Source organism: Equus asinus, chromosome 7 (assembly GCF_041296235.1).
Source record: "Equus asinus isolate D_3611 breed Donkey chromosome 7, EquAss-T2T_v2, whole genome shotgun sequence".
NCBI classification, from domain to species: Eukaryota; Metazoa; Chordata; class Mammalia; order Perissodactyla; family Equidae; genus Equus; species Equus asinus.
In genome coordinates, this window is record NC_091796.1 from 82103029 (window position 1) to 82119854 (window position 16826).

The 16826-nt window shown below is 44.4% G+C and overlaps 1 protein-coding gene and 1 long non-coding RNA gene across 2 annotated transcripts; both read left to right on the forward strand.

Annotated features, from left to right (window-relative positions):
* The first annotated feature begins 5015 nt into the window (after nt 1–5015).
* Nucleotides 5016–8792, forward strand: LOC106827946 (peroxisomal succinyl-coenzyme A thioesterase-like). Its single transcript, XM_014836125.3, has 3 exons — nt 5016–5759; nt 6682–6884; nt 7962–8792. Exons 1-3 carry the CDS (start codon nt 5303–5305, stop codon nt 8565–8567), a joined length of 1266 nt encoding a protein of 421 aa, XP_014691611.2. The 5' UTR covers nt 5016–5302; the 3' UTR covers nt 8568–8792.
* A 596-nt stretch (nt 8793–9388) lies between these two features.
* On the forward strand, nt 9389–16590 carry LOC139045707 (uncharacterized). The gene is made up of 3 exons (XR_011504670.1): nt 9389–9515; nt 14328–14589; nt 15818–16590. It is a non-coding gene; the product is annotated as an uncharacterized lncRNA (long non-coding RNA).
* The last annotated feature ends 236 nt before the right edge of the window (nt 16591–16826 follow it).

The following is a 16826-nucleotide window of genomic DNA, read 5'->3' on the forward strand; positions in this document are numbered from 1 at the left end:
ATGTACAGCTGAAATCTCACATTGATGTAAACTATTATGAACTCAATAAAAAATTATTTGGCAATAATATCAAATTTACAGAAAATACAAGTAAAGAATCCACATTCTTGTTACCCAGAGTTACCTTGTTAACATTTTGCCCATTTTCTTTATCCTTTCTCTCTCCCTTTTTCTCTCTCTTTCTCTCGTTGTTTTAAATTGTTCCCAGGATTTTGGTTTATTCAGGTCAGGTGAGGCCAACAGATCAGGAGACCACTGAAAAGAGAGCTTATTACTCCCAGTTCCCAGAGGAGGAGGCACGTCACACCATGCTGGGCCCCAGGAGGGCAGTCGGAGGCAGAGAGAGTGAGGGGAACCGTGGGAACCCCTGTGCTGTGGTTTTCCAGGGAAGAAATGGGCAAGGCAGCGACTGGCTTTAGGACGGGGGAGTTAGAATAAGTTCCGTTGCCTTGGGGGTGTGGGGGCTGCCCCGGGTTGTCTGATGCTTGGCCCCATGTGGTGAGGACAGGAGGTTAAAGTCTCACAAGCAGAAGAGGTGGGCTTGGGGCGGTAAGTTTGCCTCTGAAAGGCATGCTTGAGGGAGAGTGCTTGCTGGCTCTGGGAATCCACTCCCGTGGGAGGGGCGGTCCCTCCCTAGTCAACAAGGCTCCAGGTGTGCAAACAGCACTCACAGGGTGTAGACAACTTGGGTAACACGGGACCGCTCACACTGAATGTAGGCCGTGCCATATGTGGGTTATAAACTCACATCTTGTAGCTATTTCTTATTTACTGAATTTCTCCTTTGTTTATTTTCCTGCCCTCTTTTTCTGCCTTCTTATGGATAGTTTTTATGACTAGGCTTTATGTCCAGTTTTGGCTTACTCTTTATACTTCTCTTGAAAATATTTTTCAGTGGTTGTCCCAGGGTTTACGGTACACTCCTATAAGTAACCACATCTGTGTTCCAATCACACATCATGTGTTACCCAACACGAGCACAGGTTCACCTACCCATCGTACAGTAGGGCCAATAACTGAACAAACAACTGAAACACCACGCGTCTGATAAGGAAAGAGCTTTACTATTATCGAAAGGCAGCCAGACGAGGAGATGGGAGTTTGAACTCAGATCCACCTCCTCGAAGGGAAAAAGAAAAAAAAATACAAGGAACACAAGTCAAAACAGATGAATGGAACTCCATCAAAACTGAAAACTTTCATGCATCAAAGGATACCATTTAAAAAGTGAAAAGACAACTCACAGAATGGAGAAAATATTTGCAAATCACATGTCTGATAAGGGATCTGTATCTAGAACATAAAAAGAATTCTTTCAACTCAAATATAAAAAGACAGTCCCACTACAAAAATAGGCCAAGGATCTGAACAGACACGTCTCCAAAGGAGATAAACAATGGCTAGTTAGTACATGAACAGACACTCAACATCATCAGCCATCAAGGAAATGCAAATCAAAACCACAATGACACTACCACCCACTAGGATGTCTATAGCCAAAAAGACAAAAACAAGTGTTGGCGAGGATGTGGAGAAATGGCAGCCCTCAGACTCTGCTGGTGGCACTGTAAAATAGTGCAGCCACTTTGGAAAACAGTCCGGCAGCTGCTCAGAAGATGAAACAAAGAGTTACCGTAAAACCCATCAATTCTATTCCTGAATCTATACAGAAAAATGAGAAGACAGGCCTGCACGTTGCAGAATAGTAGATAGAGCAGGTTCATGGTACCATACACTTATGACTGTAAACAGACAGGAAAAAATTCTAGAAGAACGCACCTACCTTTGGGGGAATCAGGGAACTGGAGAAGAGACGATTATTCCACATTTTAAACTTTTCAGTGTTGCTACATCTGTTTCAAAACAATGTATTCTTTTCTTTCAAAAAGAACTATGATTTTTCTTTTACAGAACAATTTAAAAAGCAATATACAAACCAACGGCAATTATCTGGAGAGCATGAGAAACAAAACCGAGACTGGCACAATCTCTGGCTGTTATGAAATCAAATCTTATGTTTTGCTTCACAACGTTCTTCTGTGACTTTCACATACACTATCACCTTTGGTTCCCACAGGGGAGACTTTTATCACGTCACATGCAAGAACTCTGAGACCTAGAAAGATAATAAACTTGCTTATGGCTAATGAACCAGTGAGTGCTGAAGGCAGAGCAAGGCCACAACACTGCTGCTCACCTGTGAGTTCCACACTTGGAGTTAGTCTTGGCTCTGACACTTTCTACAGGGTAATCTTTAGTGGCTTAATGTTCCCCAAGCCTCAGGTTCCTCCTCTGCAATATTTAAAAAATACTCCTAGTACTTTCTAAACATGTTAAATTTTTAATGTAAAACAGATGGGACACTGATAAAGAGTAGCTATTACTGTAATATATATAAAATGTGGGGCACCCCTGACGGTACACTTACCTTGCTTCTAGGGTCACATTCAAAAGGTTGACTTCGTATCTACTAAGGCTGAACGTTCTCAATCCCTGTGATGTAGCAATTCCACTCCCAGGTATAGACCTCACTGAAATGAACATGTATGTCCATGAAAAGATACGTTCTTGGGGCCACCCCGTGGCTGAGTGGTTAAGTTCACCTGTTCCCCTATGGTGACCCAGGGTTTTGCTCCTTCGAATCCTGGGTGCAGACATGTCACCACTCATCAGGCCATGCTGAGGCAGCAGCCCACATAGCACAACCAGAGGCCCTCACAACTACAATATATACAAGTATGTACTGGGGGGCTTTGGGGAGAAGAAGAAGAAAAAGAAAATTGGCAACAGATGTTAGATCAGACGCCAATCTTTAAAAGAAAAAGAAAAGATATGTTCTGGAATGTGCAGACCACTACCCCTAATAAGCCCTAACTGGGAACTACCAAATGCCCACAGGCAGTAAATCTGACAAATACCTTTACAATCACAAAATGGAATACTATTTAGCAGTGATAATGAACGATCTACAACTTGGTTCCTGCCCTCAAGTCTGCTCCAACTCCCAATGACCCTGTGAACGAATCATGTCCACAAAGTCTTTTTCTCAACAGCCCTGCTCAGCTCCCGAAGACTCATGCTTATGGCTTCCTTTATGGAGTCAGTCCATCTCACATTTGGTCTTCCTCTTTTCCTCCTGCCTTCTACTTTTCCCGGCATTGTTGTCTTTTCCAAAGAATCCTGCCTTCTCATGGTGTGCCTCAGTTTTATCATGTTTGCCTCCAGCGAGAGTTCAGCCTTAATTTGCTCCAGGACCCCCTTATTCATCTTTCTGGTGGTCTAGGGTATCCATAGAGCTCCTCTCCAACACCATATTTCCGATGAATCCATTTTTCTCCTGTCAGCCTTCAAGTCCAGCTTTTACACCCAGACATAGTAACTGGGCATACGAGGGCATGGATTATCTTGCCCTTAGTCTCTAATGACACTTGTTGATCTTTCCTAATTCTTTCACTGCTGCCCTTCATGTCTGTCGCCTCTTCATTTCTGGCTGCAGTCTCCATTGAAATGGATGACGGAACCAAGGGAAACCAAATCTTGAACAATTACAATGTCTTTATTGTCTATGTCAAAGTTGTGTAGTGCTTCTCTAGTCATGATTTCCTTCTCCTTGATGTTCAAATGCAGTCCTGCTTTGGCACTTTCTTCTTTCACTTTTGTCAGAATTGGTTTGAAGTCATTGCTGCTTTCTGCCACTAAGATGCTGTCAATTCCCCTATATCAGATTGTTGATATTTCTTCTACCAATTTTCACTCCTTCATCTGAGTCTAGCACAGTTTCTCGAATGATATGTTCTGAGAACAGATTAGACAGAGAGATAAAATGCACCCTTTTATGACACCTTCCCCTATAGGAAACCTTTCTCTCTCTCCATATTCTGTCCTGACAGTGGCTTCTTGTCCACAACACAGGTTTCACATGAGGACAATCACCCGCTGGGGCACAACCATTTCCTTCAGAGTGGCCCAGAGCTTTTCGTGATCCACGCAAAGGCTTTACTGTCGTCTATAAAGCACAGACCAACCTTCTGAAATTCTTTGGAGTGCCCCAGTAGCCAACAAATAATCGCAATTAGATCTCCTGTGCCTCTCCCTTTTCAAATCCACTGGCACGTCAGGCATCCCTTGCTCCATATAGGGTAAAAGCCTTTGTTGCAGCACCTTGTGTTGACTTGACCTAAGTGGGAAATTAGGGCAATGGTCCCAAAGTTACCGTACGCCTTGGCGTCTCCTTTCTTGGGGATTACAATATATAGAGAGCGTTTCCAGTCTGTAGGCCATTGTTTTGTTTTCCATGTTTGTTGGCATATTTTTGTTAAGACTTCAACAGTCACTCTCTGTGGCTCGAAACAATTCCGTCGATATCCCATCCATCCCTGGCAATTTCTCTCTTCCCAGTACTTTCAGGGAGCTTTCACTTCATTTACTAAAATTACAGTTCTTCACAGGAATCTTCTTCAAAGAAATCTGTCATTCTTTTGTGTCTTCTGTACAGATCTCCCAATACTGTGTCCACCTTCCCTTTATTTTCTCTCGATCAGATAGTGTGCGTGCCTTTGGCTCCTTCAGCTGCAAGGTGTGTGGGTCCAAACCACCTGTGCTCAGTCAGTGGCGTTGCAATCACCAAACCTCTATGACCTGTGGGCGCCCCTGCCGGGGAACTACAACTACACCCAACACTATGGATGAATCTCACAAACAGAAAGTTGAGCCAAGGCAGAAAGTCCTTAAAGAGGACCCAGTGAAGGATTCGTTCCCACAAAATGCAGAGTCAGGTAAAACTACTCAGTTTTCTTGGAATCATGACTGAGTGCCTTTGGGGAAAGGGGAAGTGCCTGGAGAACCAGGGCGGCTTCTGAACTGCGGGTAATGATGATTCTGGATCTGTGTGCCTGGTTACAAGGGTAAGCTATGGTTGTGAAATTGCACTTAACTCCACATAAAGTCATTCAGAACTGGTTTCCCCAGGAATCGATTACCCAACAAGCTCCACTCCAATAAGTGAGAGCACTTACAGGCAGAGAAGCTTCCGGAGGGCGGGCCAGAAGCTGAGGACACCCCTGCGCGCTCGCCCGGGGCCAGGAGACCCGCAGGGAGACTTCACCACCGAGGAACCCGGGCGCGGGGTCCGCGGGTCTAGGCGCCCACACGCCTCCAGGGGCGGCTCAGCCACCGACCGCTCCCGCGCGAGGGGGCGCCTGACCCGCCGGCCTCCCGGCGCGCTCCCCACGGCCTAGGACTCCACTCCGACCGCGGCCCGCGTCTCTCAGTTCGCTCCAGACGGCGGCAGCGCGCGGCCAGGATGGCGGCGACGGTGACCGTGGAGCCCGCGGGCCGCTGCCTCTGGGACGAGCCCGTGCGCATCGCCGTGCGCGGCCTGGCCCCGGGGCAGCCGGTCACGCTGCGCGCGTCCCTGCGCGACGAGAAGGGCGCTCTCTTCCGGGCCCACGCGCGCTACCGTGCCGACGCCACGGGCCAGCTGGACCTGGAGCGCGCGCCCGCGCTGGGCGGCAGCTTCGCGGGGCTCGAGCCCATGGGGCTCCTCTGGGCCCTGGAGCCCGAGAAGCCGTTATGGCGCTTTCTGAAGCGGGACGTGCAGGCGCCGTTCGCCGTGCAGCTGGAGGTGCTCGACGGCCACGAGCCCGAGGCCGGGCGGCTGCTGGGCCGGGCGGTGCACGAGCGCGCCTTCCTGGGGCCCGGGGTGCGGCGGAAGCCGGTGCGCGCGGGCCGGGTGCGCGCCACGCTCTTCCTGCCGCCAGGTGAGCCCGCGCCGCGGGGGGCGTGCGAGCCGGTGCCCTGGGCCGCCAGGCGTTTCTGCTCCTCCTGCTTCACGGGGCTCTAGCTGGGGAGCAAGATCAGAGGAGCTGACGTTGACTCAATCAGTGGCTGCCCAACCGAAATACGGAGAGGATCTGGATATGGTAGTGTCTGTGCTGTGCGTTTGCATTATCTCAGCTAATCTCTATAAATACTGTTATTCTGCAGATTGAAAAAAAGGATCAGGGTCAGTAGGTACGTTGTCTACTTCGCTATTGATAACCACCCTACAGATCTCGACGGGCATCAGCCCGACCGCTCAAGGAAGCTGTTCCCGTCGCCCTTGTCTAGTGTGTGGGGTCCACGGGGCCCCTTCTGCGCTCCTTCATGTTCCTCTCCCACAGGTCCCACTTCAGACTCCACTGCCTTCCTCACCTAAAGCCATCTCTGGGTGTTTCTTTTTCTTGCCTCTCACTAAATAAGCATCTGAATATCAGTACCCCAAAAAAGAAAAGGGTTAACGCAACACCTCATAAAGCTTTGTTTCATGATTCTTAGTTCTGCGTCCACTCCCCTAGCAGAACACTGTGAATCATCACTGTCTGAAAAGTGAAATTCCTCCTTCTGTGATGTAGTCATGAAGGAAAGACCTTGTTGCTCTGCCTTCCACCCAAGGATTCTTGGAACCCTGCAGATCATTTGTCACAGAATCTTATGGGGGGTAAGCTCATCACTGAGAAGGTACCTCGTAGGTTTTCCTGTCCCCGGGGAGCTTGTCTTCCTTTTCAATGGTGACTCAGGGAGCTGTTTCCTCTCCTTTGCTTCACAGGAACCCACTAAATAATTTAGAAAGAAAGATCTCTGAAAGGAAAGCAGGTGCTGTAAATGGTGTAATGCTTCCCTTTACACTATTCCCTGCTCTAGGACCTGGCCCTTTCCCAGGGGTCATTGACATCTTTGGTGTTGGAGGGGGCCTGCTGGAGTATCGAGCCAGCCTTCTGGCCAGTCATGGCTTTGCCACGTTGGCTCTGGCTTATTATGACTTTGACGATCTCCCCACGAGACTGGACAGCATACACCTGGACTACTTTGAAGAAGCCGTGAGCTACATGCTGCAGCACGCCCAGGTTCTCCTGATGTTCCTTCCTGTATCATGCCCTATAGAAGGATCTCCAGAGGGTGTCGCTTTGCCCTCGCCTGTGCCAGGTGCACTGAGGCTGCTCTGCTCTTCTTTCAGAGAGCTTTATTTTGGAGACTTCCTTGGCTTTCGGGGCCTCTTTCCCCTTTCTCTGTCAGATGGATTAATAATGCAGAGTTAATTGTAAAATCCATGTGAGATTTTATTTAAAGGAAGTATTTAGTGATAGTAAAATTCCTTTTGTTATGCAGATAGGGGTTCTTTTTATTAGCTTTCCATGCCTGTTTTTTATCTTTAATTTGCTGATATCAGAGTATGTTCAGATTGATCAACAGAACTTGCCCACCCAATTCAGAAAAGAGGGACTGGCCGGGTGGTACAGTGGTTAAGTTCGCACGTTCCACTTTGGCTTCTTCGGCGTGGACCTACGTACATGCTGTGGCAGGTGTTGCACATATAAAGTAGAGGAAGATGGGCATGGATGTTAGCTCAGGGCCAGGCTTCCACAGCAAAAAGAGGAGGATTGGTGGCAGATGTTAGCTCAGGGCTAGTCTTCCTCAAAAAAAAAAGGTTTTTTAATTAAAAAAATAAATGAATAATTAGGTTTAAAAACAATAAGAATTACTTAATTGGACTCTGAAGTTTTACTTTGTTTCTATAAAGTTAATCATTTGCCCATATGTTTAGATGGGGCCTGATGAATGATTCACTACTTGGAACAGAACTTGGTTCCTCAGTTGGATACCCAGCCACACTGAGACTTTGATCATGCCCACCTGAATGAGGCCCTGAACTTGACACGCTTCATGACTCAGCGTTCTCTGGTGGCTGATGCTCTGAAACCTTTGTTACCAATTCCCAGATTTTCAGTGAGTTTCAGATTTGTTTGCCACGTGTCCAGCCAGATAGTCTTTAGGTGGGAAGAAACTGCTCTGTCAGCTCAGGTTGATCCTCTTGTGGCTCATTCACAGATTCAAGTTAGCAGCATCTCCACTTACATTTGGACAAATATTTTTCTGTTGTGTAGGTTCTTGACCCTTGACTTTTCTCCCTTCTCTTCTTCCAGGTTAAAGGCCCAGGCATTGGGCTTCTGGGCATTTCTTTAGGGGCAGATATTTGTCTCTCCATGGCCTCATTTTTGAAGAACATCTCAGCCACAGTTTCCATCAATGGATCAGGCCTCAGTGGGAGCACAGACATACGCTACAAGCAGACTTGCCTCCCACGATTGGGCTATGATCCGAGGAGAATCAAGGTAGCTTTCTCAGGCCTCCTGGATATTGTGGATGTGCGGAATGATGTTGTAGGGGGGTGTGAAGACCCCAGCATGATTCCAATAGACAAGGCCCAGGGGCCCATCCTCTTCATCGTTGGTCTGGATGACCATAACTGGAGGAGTGAGTTCTATGCCCAGCTAGCCTCTGATCGCTTACAGGCCCATGGAAAGGAAAAACCTCAGATCATCTCTTACCCTGGCGCTGGGCATAACATTGAGCCTCCTTACTTCCCCCTGTGCCCAGCTTCCCTGCACAAACTTGTGGACAAACCTGTGCTCTGGGGTGGGGAGCCCAGGGCTCATTCTAAGGCCCAGGTAGATGCTTGGAAGCAGATTCTAACCTTCTTCTGCAAACATCTTGGAGGGACCCAGAAGAGAGCTTCCCCCAAATTGTAATGCACTGGTCTGTTGTAGGCATGAGAGATTCAAGGTCAGAGTCTACTGTTTAGTGATTCGAATGTGAATCACTTTTTCCCTGAAAAGCTCTAAATTCATGTCATGGATTTTAATGCTGGATTTAGGTAACTTTTTTGAATGTTATGTTTTCATTAGTTTTACTAATGTGACACATGCCTATTGTAGAAGATTCAGTTAGAGCCATAAATACAAAATTGAAAACCATCCCCGGTGTTAAAATCTGTGCTTCTTCCAGATTCTTTTACTTAACACTTTCAGCCATAGGTGAAATTTAAGGCTGAACAAATACTGGGTTACTTTTCCATCACTGGGAGAGAATGGCCATCCAGTGTTGCTACTGGTTCGGCTCCTGGCAGCAGGGTAGACTTGGGGTTGGCCAAAAGTATGCAGAGAGGTGTTGCTATAAGGGAAGCCAGACTGCCCTTTCCTCATGGAGATCAGAGAAGAATCCTTTGGGAGAAGAATTTGGGGCAAAGAAGGAGACATCTGTCTCTGGAATAGTTAAACCTAAACTCTGTTCCGAGGGTGAGTGACTGTCACCTATTTTCCTTCTTGCTCCTGGATCTAAGGATGGACTTTGGAAAATCATAGCGTGACATTCTTTGAGGCATCATTCCTCACTTGCCTTGACATCAGGGCGACAAAGCACTGTGTAAGTATATTTGAAGAGATAATAGCTAATTTTCCAAACCTGTCAAAGAAATCGAGAAACATATTCAAGCACAACGTCTTTGTCAGCTCAGGCTGCTATAACAAAATATAGACTGAGTGGTTTAAACAATAGACATTCATTTCTCACAGTTCTGGAAGCTGGGAAGGCCAAGACCAGGTTCCAAGAGATTCAGTTCCTGGTGAGTGCCTCTTCCTGCCTTACAGACAGCAGCCTTCTGCCTGTGTCCTCACATCTTGGAGAAAGAAAGAGCTGTGGTATGTTTCCCTTTTTTGTAAGGACACTAATCAATCATGGAGGCCTCACTCTCATGACCTCCTTTCAACCTAATTACCTCCCAAAGACGCCACCTTGATATACCATCTCACTGGGGGCAGCGCTTCACCATATGAATTGGGTGGGAGTGACACAACCAGTCAGGCCATAAAAACTATAAGCCTGAGGCAAGAGAAATATAAAGAAAACAACACTTAACACATCACAGAAATATCGTTTGTGGCAGTTTTATAAAATAGCCATAAATTCTTTGATGTTTCTCCCAACAACAAGTAGGAGATCCTTGTCCCTTCCCCTCACATCTGAATGGGCTTCTGAGTGCTTCAGTCAGTAGAGTAGAGCAGAACTGATGCTATGTGGCTTCAGAGGACAGGTCATCAAAGGCCATGAAGATCCCACCTTGCTTCCTGGGAACACTTGCTCTTGGAGCCCTGAGCCACCATGTAAGAAGTTTCACTGCTTTGAAGGTGTAATGCTGGGACGAAGCCCGAAACACACGGAGAGGCCACTGGTAGGCACTTGCTGTGAGAGTCCCAAGTGAGGTCAGCCTTGAGTCATCTCCACCCTGGTGCTGAGTATGTGAGTGAAAAAACCTCCTGATGATTCTCGCCACAGCCATTTGAATCTTCTCAGCAAAGGCTTCAGATATCCTGAAGCAGAGAAGAGTTGTCCCTGTCAATGCTTGTCCAAAGTGAGGATCTGTGAGCCGAATAAATGACTATTGTTTTATGGGAGTATGTTTTGAGGTGTGTTGCATTACCTGTTGCTGGGTAAGAAACCACCCCAAAACACTGGTTTAAAACAATAACCATTTACTTTTGTCAAGAGTCTGCAAGTTAGGCAGGACTCAGTAGGAATGGCTCACCTCTGTTCCAAGTGGCATTGGCTGGGGCATCTACTGAGGGCTGGGGGATCGACTTTCAAGATGATCACTCACATGACAGGGAGGGTGGTACTGGCTGTCAGCTGGGAACTCAGGCAGGGCTGCACAGTGTGTGTGTGGGGGGGGGGGGGTCTCAATTTCTCTCCACATGGGCCTTTTCGCTGGCTACCAAGGCTGGGTTCCAACACTGATCATCCCAAAAGAGCAAGGCCAAGTTCCATGGCATTCTTTTGACCTAATCTTGGAAGCTACATAGCATCACACTTGCCATAGTCAGTTGGTCAAGACAGGCACAACGATCCACCCAAGTTCAAGGAGAACATAGAGTCTGCCTCTTAAAAGTAAAGGGGCAACTTCTAGAAGCCCATATGGAATGAGAAACCTTGTAACCATCTCTGGAAAATCTGCCTTCCTGCTAGAATGGATAACATTCCTCCCACATGTAAAATATACCCGTCACTCTTCCAAGGCCCACCGAAGGTCTGATTCCATTCTGGCTTCACGCTCAGGCTCAAGGTGCCAGATTGCATCATCTACATCAGATCCAGGTACAGATGAGGCTTCTCAGGTACAGTCTTGGGTCTAGTTCCTTGAGAATCATTCTTCTCAATCTGCAGACTCATGAACTAAAGAAACAGGTTACCTCTCCTCAGATACATATACCGATATGGAAAAACGGACGGGCTTTCTTTCCTGTGCTAGGTACCTGAATCAATTCTCCCAGTGAAAACAACAAAAGGTCCTGGATAAAATATCTTCTAAGGTCATTGATGACCTGACAAGAAAAAGAAATTCTGAGGTCAGGGTCTGAGTAAAGGCAGGAATGCAGGGTGAGTAGAGCCCTGCATCCAGTGTGTTTCCTGAGAGCATTTGCTGAAATTTGCCAAATTGATGTACTGACACATTTCATTATACAACATGAAAAAATTACATTAGTTAATATGCACCCTGGACCACATTGTAAAAAACCAAAAAAAAAATCCAAGTGTCAGAATGCTGTAAAGCTCAGAGTGGTGGACACAGGTTTTCCTAAATTCAAATTTTCTCTTGAAACGGTCTAATTTCATGATTGATGACAAAGTTGTCCTTCTGAAGCAGCAGGCTCACCAAGTTCACTTTTGGAAAAATGTCTGCCAAATACCCAAGCCTTGACGACCATAGTTTGTAAGCATTCTTTCAAGTAAATTGGTGTTCTTTGAAGAGTGGCAGGTTCAGCTCACAACTCGATCACATCAGTGCTTTTACTCAAGATCACTCTCATCCTCCAGGTGCAGCAGAAGTGCTTTCTGTGTCCTTCTCAACTTGTCAAACAGTGTTGAAAGGATGTGTGCTCAAGGGGAAGATTTAATAAAACTCATAATTTACAGCTTCATCAAGGAATTGCTAACTGAAACTGGCTGTTTTCCCCCTGCTAACGCATGGTGTTGAGGAATACAAATGCTAGTTGTGCAGTTTGGTGACATTCACTTTACTAATGCTAGAGTGGCAGCAATTTTCCCTGTCTTTGCTTTGCCACATCAGTGCAAATGTCAGCACAGTGAAATAGGCAATCTCGTCTTAGTACTATTATGAAAAAATTTTTTCACCTTTATCCAGGGGTCCGTAGACTAACTTTGAGAACATTTATCCTAGGGAAACTCTTGGTATATGGACCAGGAGACAAAAGCAAGACTAGGCATAGCAGCGTTGTTTGGACTAATAAGAAATTGGAAACTATCAAAATGTCTGTTAACAATAGAATGGATAAGTAAGTGGTGGACCATGCATAAGATGTAATTTGATGAAGTAGTGAAAATTAATGAACTACAGTGACCTAACACATAAAATAGATGAATCTCTGGAAAAATTGAGTAAAAATAACCAATTTCAGAAAAATTAATAAAATATGTTTTCTTACGTATGACACCAAAAGCACAAGCAAAAAACTAAGTAAGTTGGACTTCATTAAATTGAAAAACTTTTGTGCATCAAAGGACACCATCAAGAAAGTGAAAGCCAACCACAGGATGGGGAAAAAATTATATATCCTGTATCTGAGAGGGGATTTGCATCTAGAATACAGGAAGAACTGTGAGAAATCAATAACAACAAAAAAACTAATTTAAATAGGTAATAGTACCGAACAGACATTTCTCCAAAGAAGATCTACAAATGGTCAAGAAGCACATGAAAAGATGCTCAATATCATTAGGCATCAGAAAAATGCAAATTAAAGCCACAATGAGATAGCCCTTCATACCTACTAGGATGGCAATATAAAAAAGACAGATGAAATAATTGTTTTTTGTTTTTTTTGAAGAAGAAGATTAGCCCTGAGCTAACTACTGCTGGTCTTCCTCTTTTTGCTGAGGAAGCCTGGCCCTGAGCTAACATCCGTGCCCATCTTCCTCTACTTTATATGTGGGACGCCTGCCACAGCATGGCGTGTCAAGCGGTGCCATGTCCACACCCAGATCCAAACCGGCGAACCCTGGGCCGCCGAGAAGCAGAACATGCACACTTAACCACTTCGCCACCAGGCCAGCCCCATCATGCAACAATTGTTGTTGAGGATGTGGAGAAATTGAAACCCTCATATGCTGCTGGTGGGAGTATAAAATGTTGCAGCCACTTTGAAAGTCTGGCTTTTCCTGAAAGGTTAAAGACAGAATTGCAATATAACCAAGCAATTTCAGTCCTAGATATGTATCCAAGCAAAATGAGAACAGACACACGCAAAAACTTGCAGGCAAATATTCACAGCAGCAATATTCTCAATAGCCAAGAAGTGGATCCAATCCAAATGTCCATCCATCCAGAAATGGATAATTAAAATTTGGTATATCCAGACAATGGAATATTTTTTAGCAATAAAGAAGGAACAAAGTACTAATATATACTACAACATGAATAACCTTGAAAACATTATGTTAAGTGAAAGAAGCCGGTCACAAAAGACCACATATTGTTTGATTCTATTTATAAGAAATATCCAGAATAAACAAATCTATGGAGGCAGAAAGTAGATTTGTGGTTATCTAGAGCTAGGAGTGAAGACAGTTGCGGGGAAATGGAGAATGACTACTAATGGGTACAGTTTCTTTTGGGGGTGATGGAAATGTTCTGGAATTAGGGAGTGGTGATGATTGTAGAACCTTGTGAATATACTAAAAACCACTAATTGTACATTTTAAATAAGTAAATTGTGTGATATGTATATGATACCACATAAAGATGTTTCTTTTCTAAGTAGTATGCACACGTAAGATTTGCATTCAGCTAAATAGAAACTTAACTTTGATCAAGTAAAAACAATCAATGTTTTTACTTATGTAAGATTCAAAAATTGGCAAAACTAAAAAATATTGTTTAAAGAGACAAACATGATAAAACTATAAAGAAAACTAAGGGTTAACACAAAATTGAAGGTGGTGATTACTTTTGGGATCAGGGTGGAGCACATGGGGGCTTCCGAAGTAAAGGTAAGGTCCTATTACTAATACTTGATATTGGTCATACTATTTTTCTTTGAAGCCTCACATATTTTACAATTATTATTCTAATTTACTCAACACTTAATTTTTCTTAAAAAGCAATACAAATTTTAAAAGAAAGAAAGAAAACTCCAGGAAAGTTGCCTGTCTTAGGTTAGGACCCTCTGTGTTCCTTGCCCGTCTTAGTTGCCCACCAGCATTTGGAACTGCATTAGATCTCCCTACTGAGTCACATAAAGGGAGCGGTAGGTGAAGGGCTGTTCTAAGGGGTGGGTGGCAGATGTACTTCTATAGTTTTTGTCTGATATCTGATGACCTCTCTACATTATATTTCTGCTATGTGTTTCTATTTCATCCTTTAAATGAGAGAAATCAATGATACTGACTTGAAGAGGAGCAACCTCTCTCCACTTTGTTTTTCTGATTTTCTTACCCAGCTTCTAAAGTCTGCCTCTGAGAAGATCTCCTGGCTAGACTGATTTCCTCTGACCATCCTCACCCAACATGTGACAGCCTAAGATGACTCCTTGGGTGTACTTCACGTCTTAAATTGGTCTTAGCCAAGATGCTTACATACCACAGTACCAACAGTGTACAAATATCAAACCATTTTCATTTCAAAAGGAACAACAGATAATGGTCTTTAATGAGGAATACCTCCTTTCTGTACTGGTTATTTCGGAAAACCTTACCCATCATGTGAGTATGAACCAGTAATTTTAATTCTCTACACCTGTCCATTTCAATCTTCTAAATTGCTGAGTCACTACTGATTGGTAGGCTTTGAGTATTTTCTTGGTCTCCTTGAGATTCTTATTGTGCACAGAAGCATCCACTAGCCACTGCAGTTTCTCCACATCTTCCCCTTTTAATCTCATAGATACCTGAATGGGTGGTAGTCTTCTTACAGAGCGATTGTTTTGTCTTATGATGGTGTTCTCTCGTATCTTGCATATATGATATATAGATAGATAGATATGCATATAAATGATACAGTATCTTTCCCACCATGATTGTAATTTCAAACACCTTTAGAGTTTAATCACATACAGAGATGAGAAGCGATGCTGGGGTTCATCACAAGGAATGTCTCCTATATTATGTCGTCCCTTCTAAGATCTTCACCCCTCACAGAAATGCCAGTCAGCTTCTGTACATCTGCCTCACTCCATATTCATAAAGACATGAAAAGGCTTTGAGCCACTCTGGGTGAACTATAAATAATCTGCATAAAGGCATCAACTTTCTGCATTTTCTTCATAATAGGATGCTGATTGGCAGCTTTTCTTTGGTCTCAGGTATGGCCAAAGCCTGGAACTATGTGAGCTTTGACATTGGTTAAAGTAAATATCGCATAGTCACTGCATGTTCTACCATAAGCCAATATTCAGGTTCCTAGGCATCCAAGTAATTCTTGCTGGTTGATCCAAGTTCCTACTTACATGTTGTTCTTGACAATTTGAGCATAAGTCATTCTTCTTAAACCTAGAAAATGCCATTCAGTTTACCCAGGGATGTTGTCACCTGCTTAAGAAGTTCAAGATCCTATGGTACAGAGATCCCAGAAGCCATAATTAGGTACCACACTCAAGATGCAAAGGATCACCAGTGGGAACAATGCTATGTAGTCTAAATCTATTCTTCATTTGTAGCTCACCAGGTAGGCAAGAATTAGGTTGTGCAACTGGAGCAAACATTGGTAGGACATTAGGCAGCAAAGATAATTCCAGGTAGCAGGACCTGGATCTGACTGACAGTGACAATACAGTAGAGGTGTGGCAATAAGTGTTGGCCATCTGAGTTAAAGCTGACCTATACTTGTGGATCAGAGAGAGGAGAAGACAAAATCAGATTTTCATGCCTTCTCAAAGGTCAACTTGCCTCACAGTCCAGCAGGTGGTGATGTCATTCTGTTTGTCTTTTCTAGCTGGAGCCAGAGGAAAAAGTGCAGCTGGGTAAGAAATATCACTCAGGAATGGCCTATAATTCAGCAAGTGCCCAAGTTTCACTCTACTGGAGAATAACCACCATCCCTTCAGGAGGGTAAATGACACCAAGCACTGCCATCCGTATTTTAGATTTCACAAGCATTGATGTTAATCTGATGGGAAACCCAATGACTAGATTCTCAAATACTTTTGACTGGGGAAAAAAAACAATGCCCTAGTAAGATCGATAAAAGGATACCAGTCGGGGTGATTTATAAAGATCTTCCTACAGAGGAACAATGGCAGCCACAGTTAGCACAAGTTCATCTGGTTTTCTGTAATATTCAGTTATCATCCGGGCTCCATCTGCTTTTCAGATAAGCCAACTGAGAGCTAAGAGGGAAAGGCTGGAAGTGGGGACAGACTTCCAGTTACTCCCATCTCACCTGTGGTCTCACTCGTGGTCCTGGGCCTGGTACTATTTCATCTTTATAGTTTTGGTGAGGCAAGAGAGCTCTACATGTTTCCATTTTTAGCAGCCAATATACCACCCTTTTGAGTAAGTCCTTTCTCCAAGTTAACAATTACTTAATTTCAACAACACTGTCATGGTTAGTAGTATTATATCAATGTTAATTTCATGATTTTGATATTTGTGCTATGGTTTTCTAAGGTGTTACCATTAGGGGTAACCAGATGAAGGGTAAAGGGAACCCTGTACTATTGTTGCAACATTTCTGTAAGTCTAAATTTTTTCAAAATGAAAAGTTTTAAAAAAAGAGAACAACTCAGGGAGTGATGAGATCACCCTAGAGGATAATTGTGTCCTCAGTGTCCAACTTGTAGGCCTAGTAAAACCTGTCCACCTCCAATCCTTCCTCCTCCATATCCTCAGACACTTAGCCTTTCCCATTTGACTGGAGTTGCCAGGAATTTGCATTATCTTTGAATCTGTATCTAAAATCCCCTGAAATACGTGACTATTTCTCTTGTCCAGCGCATCTGGAC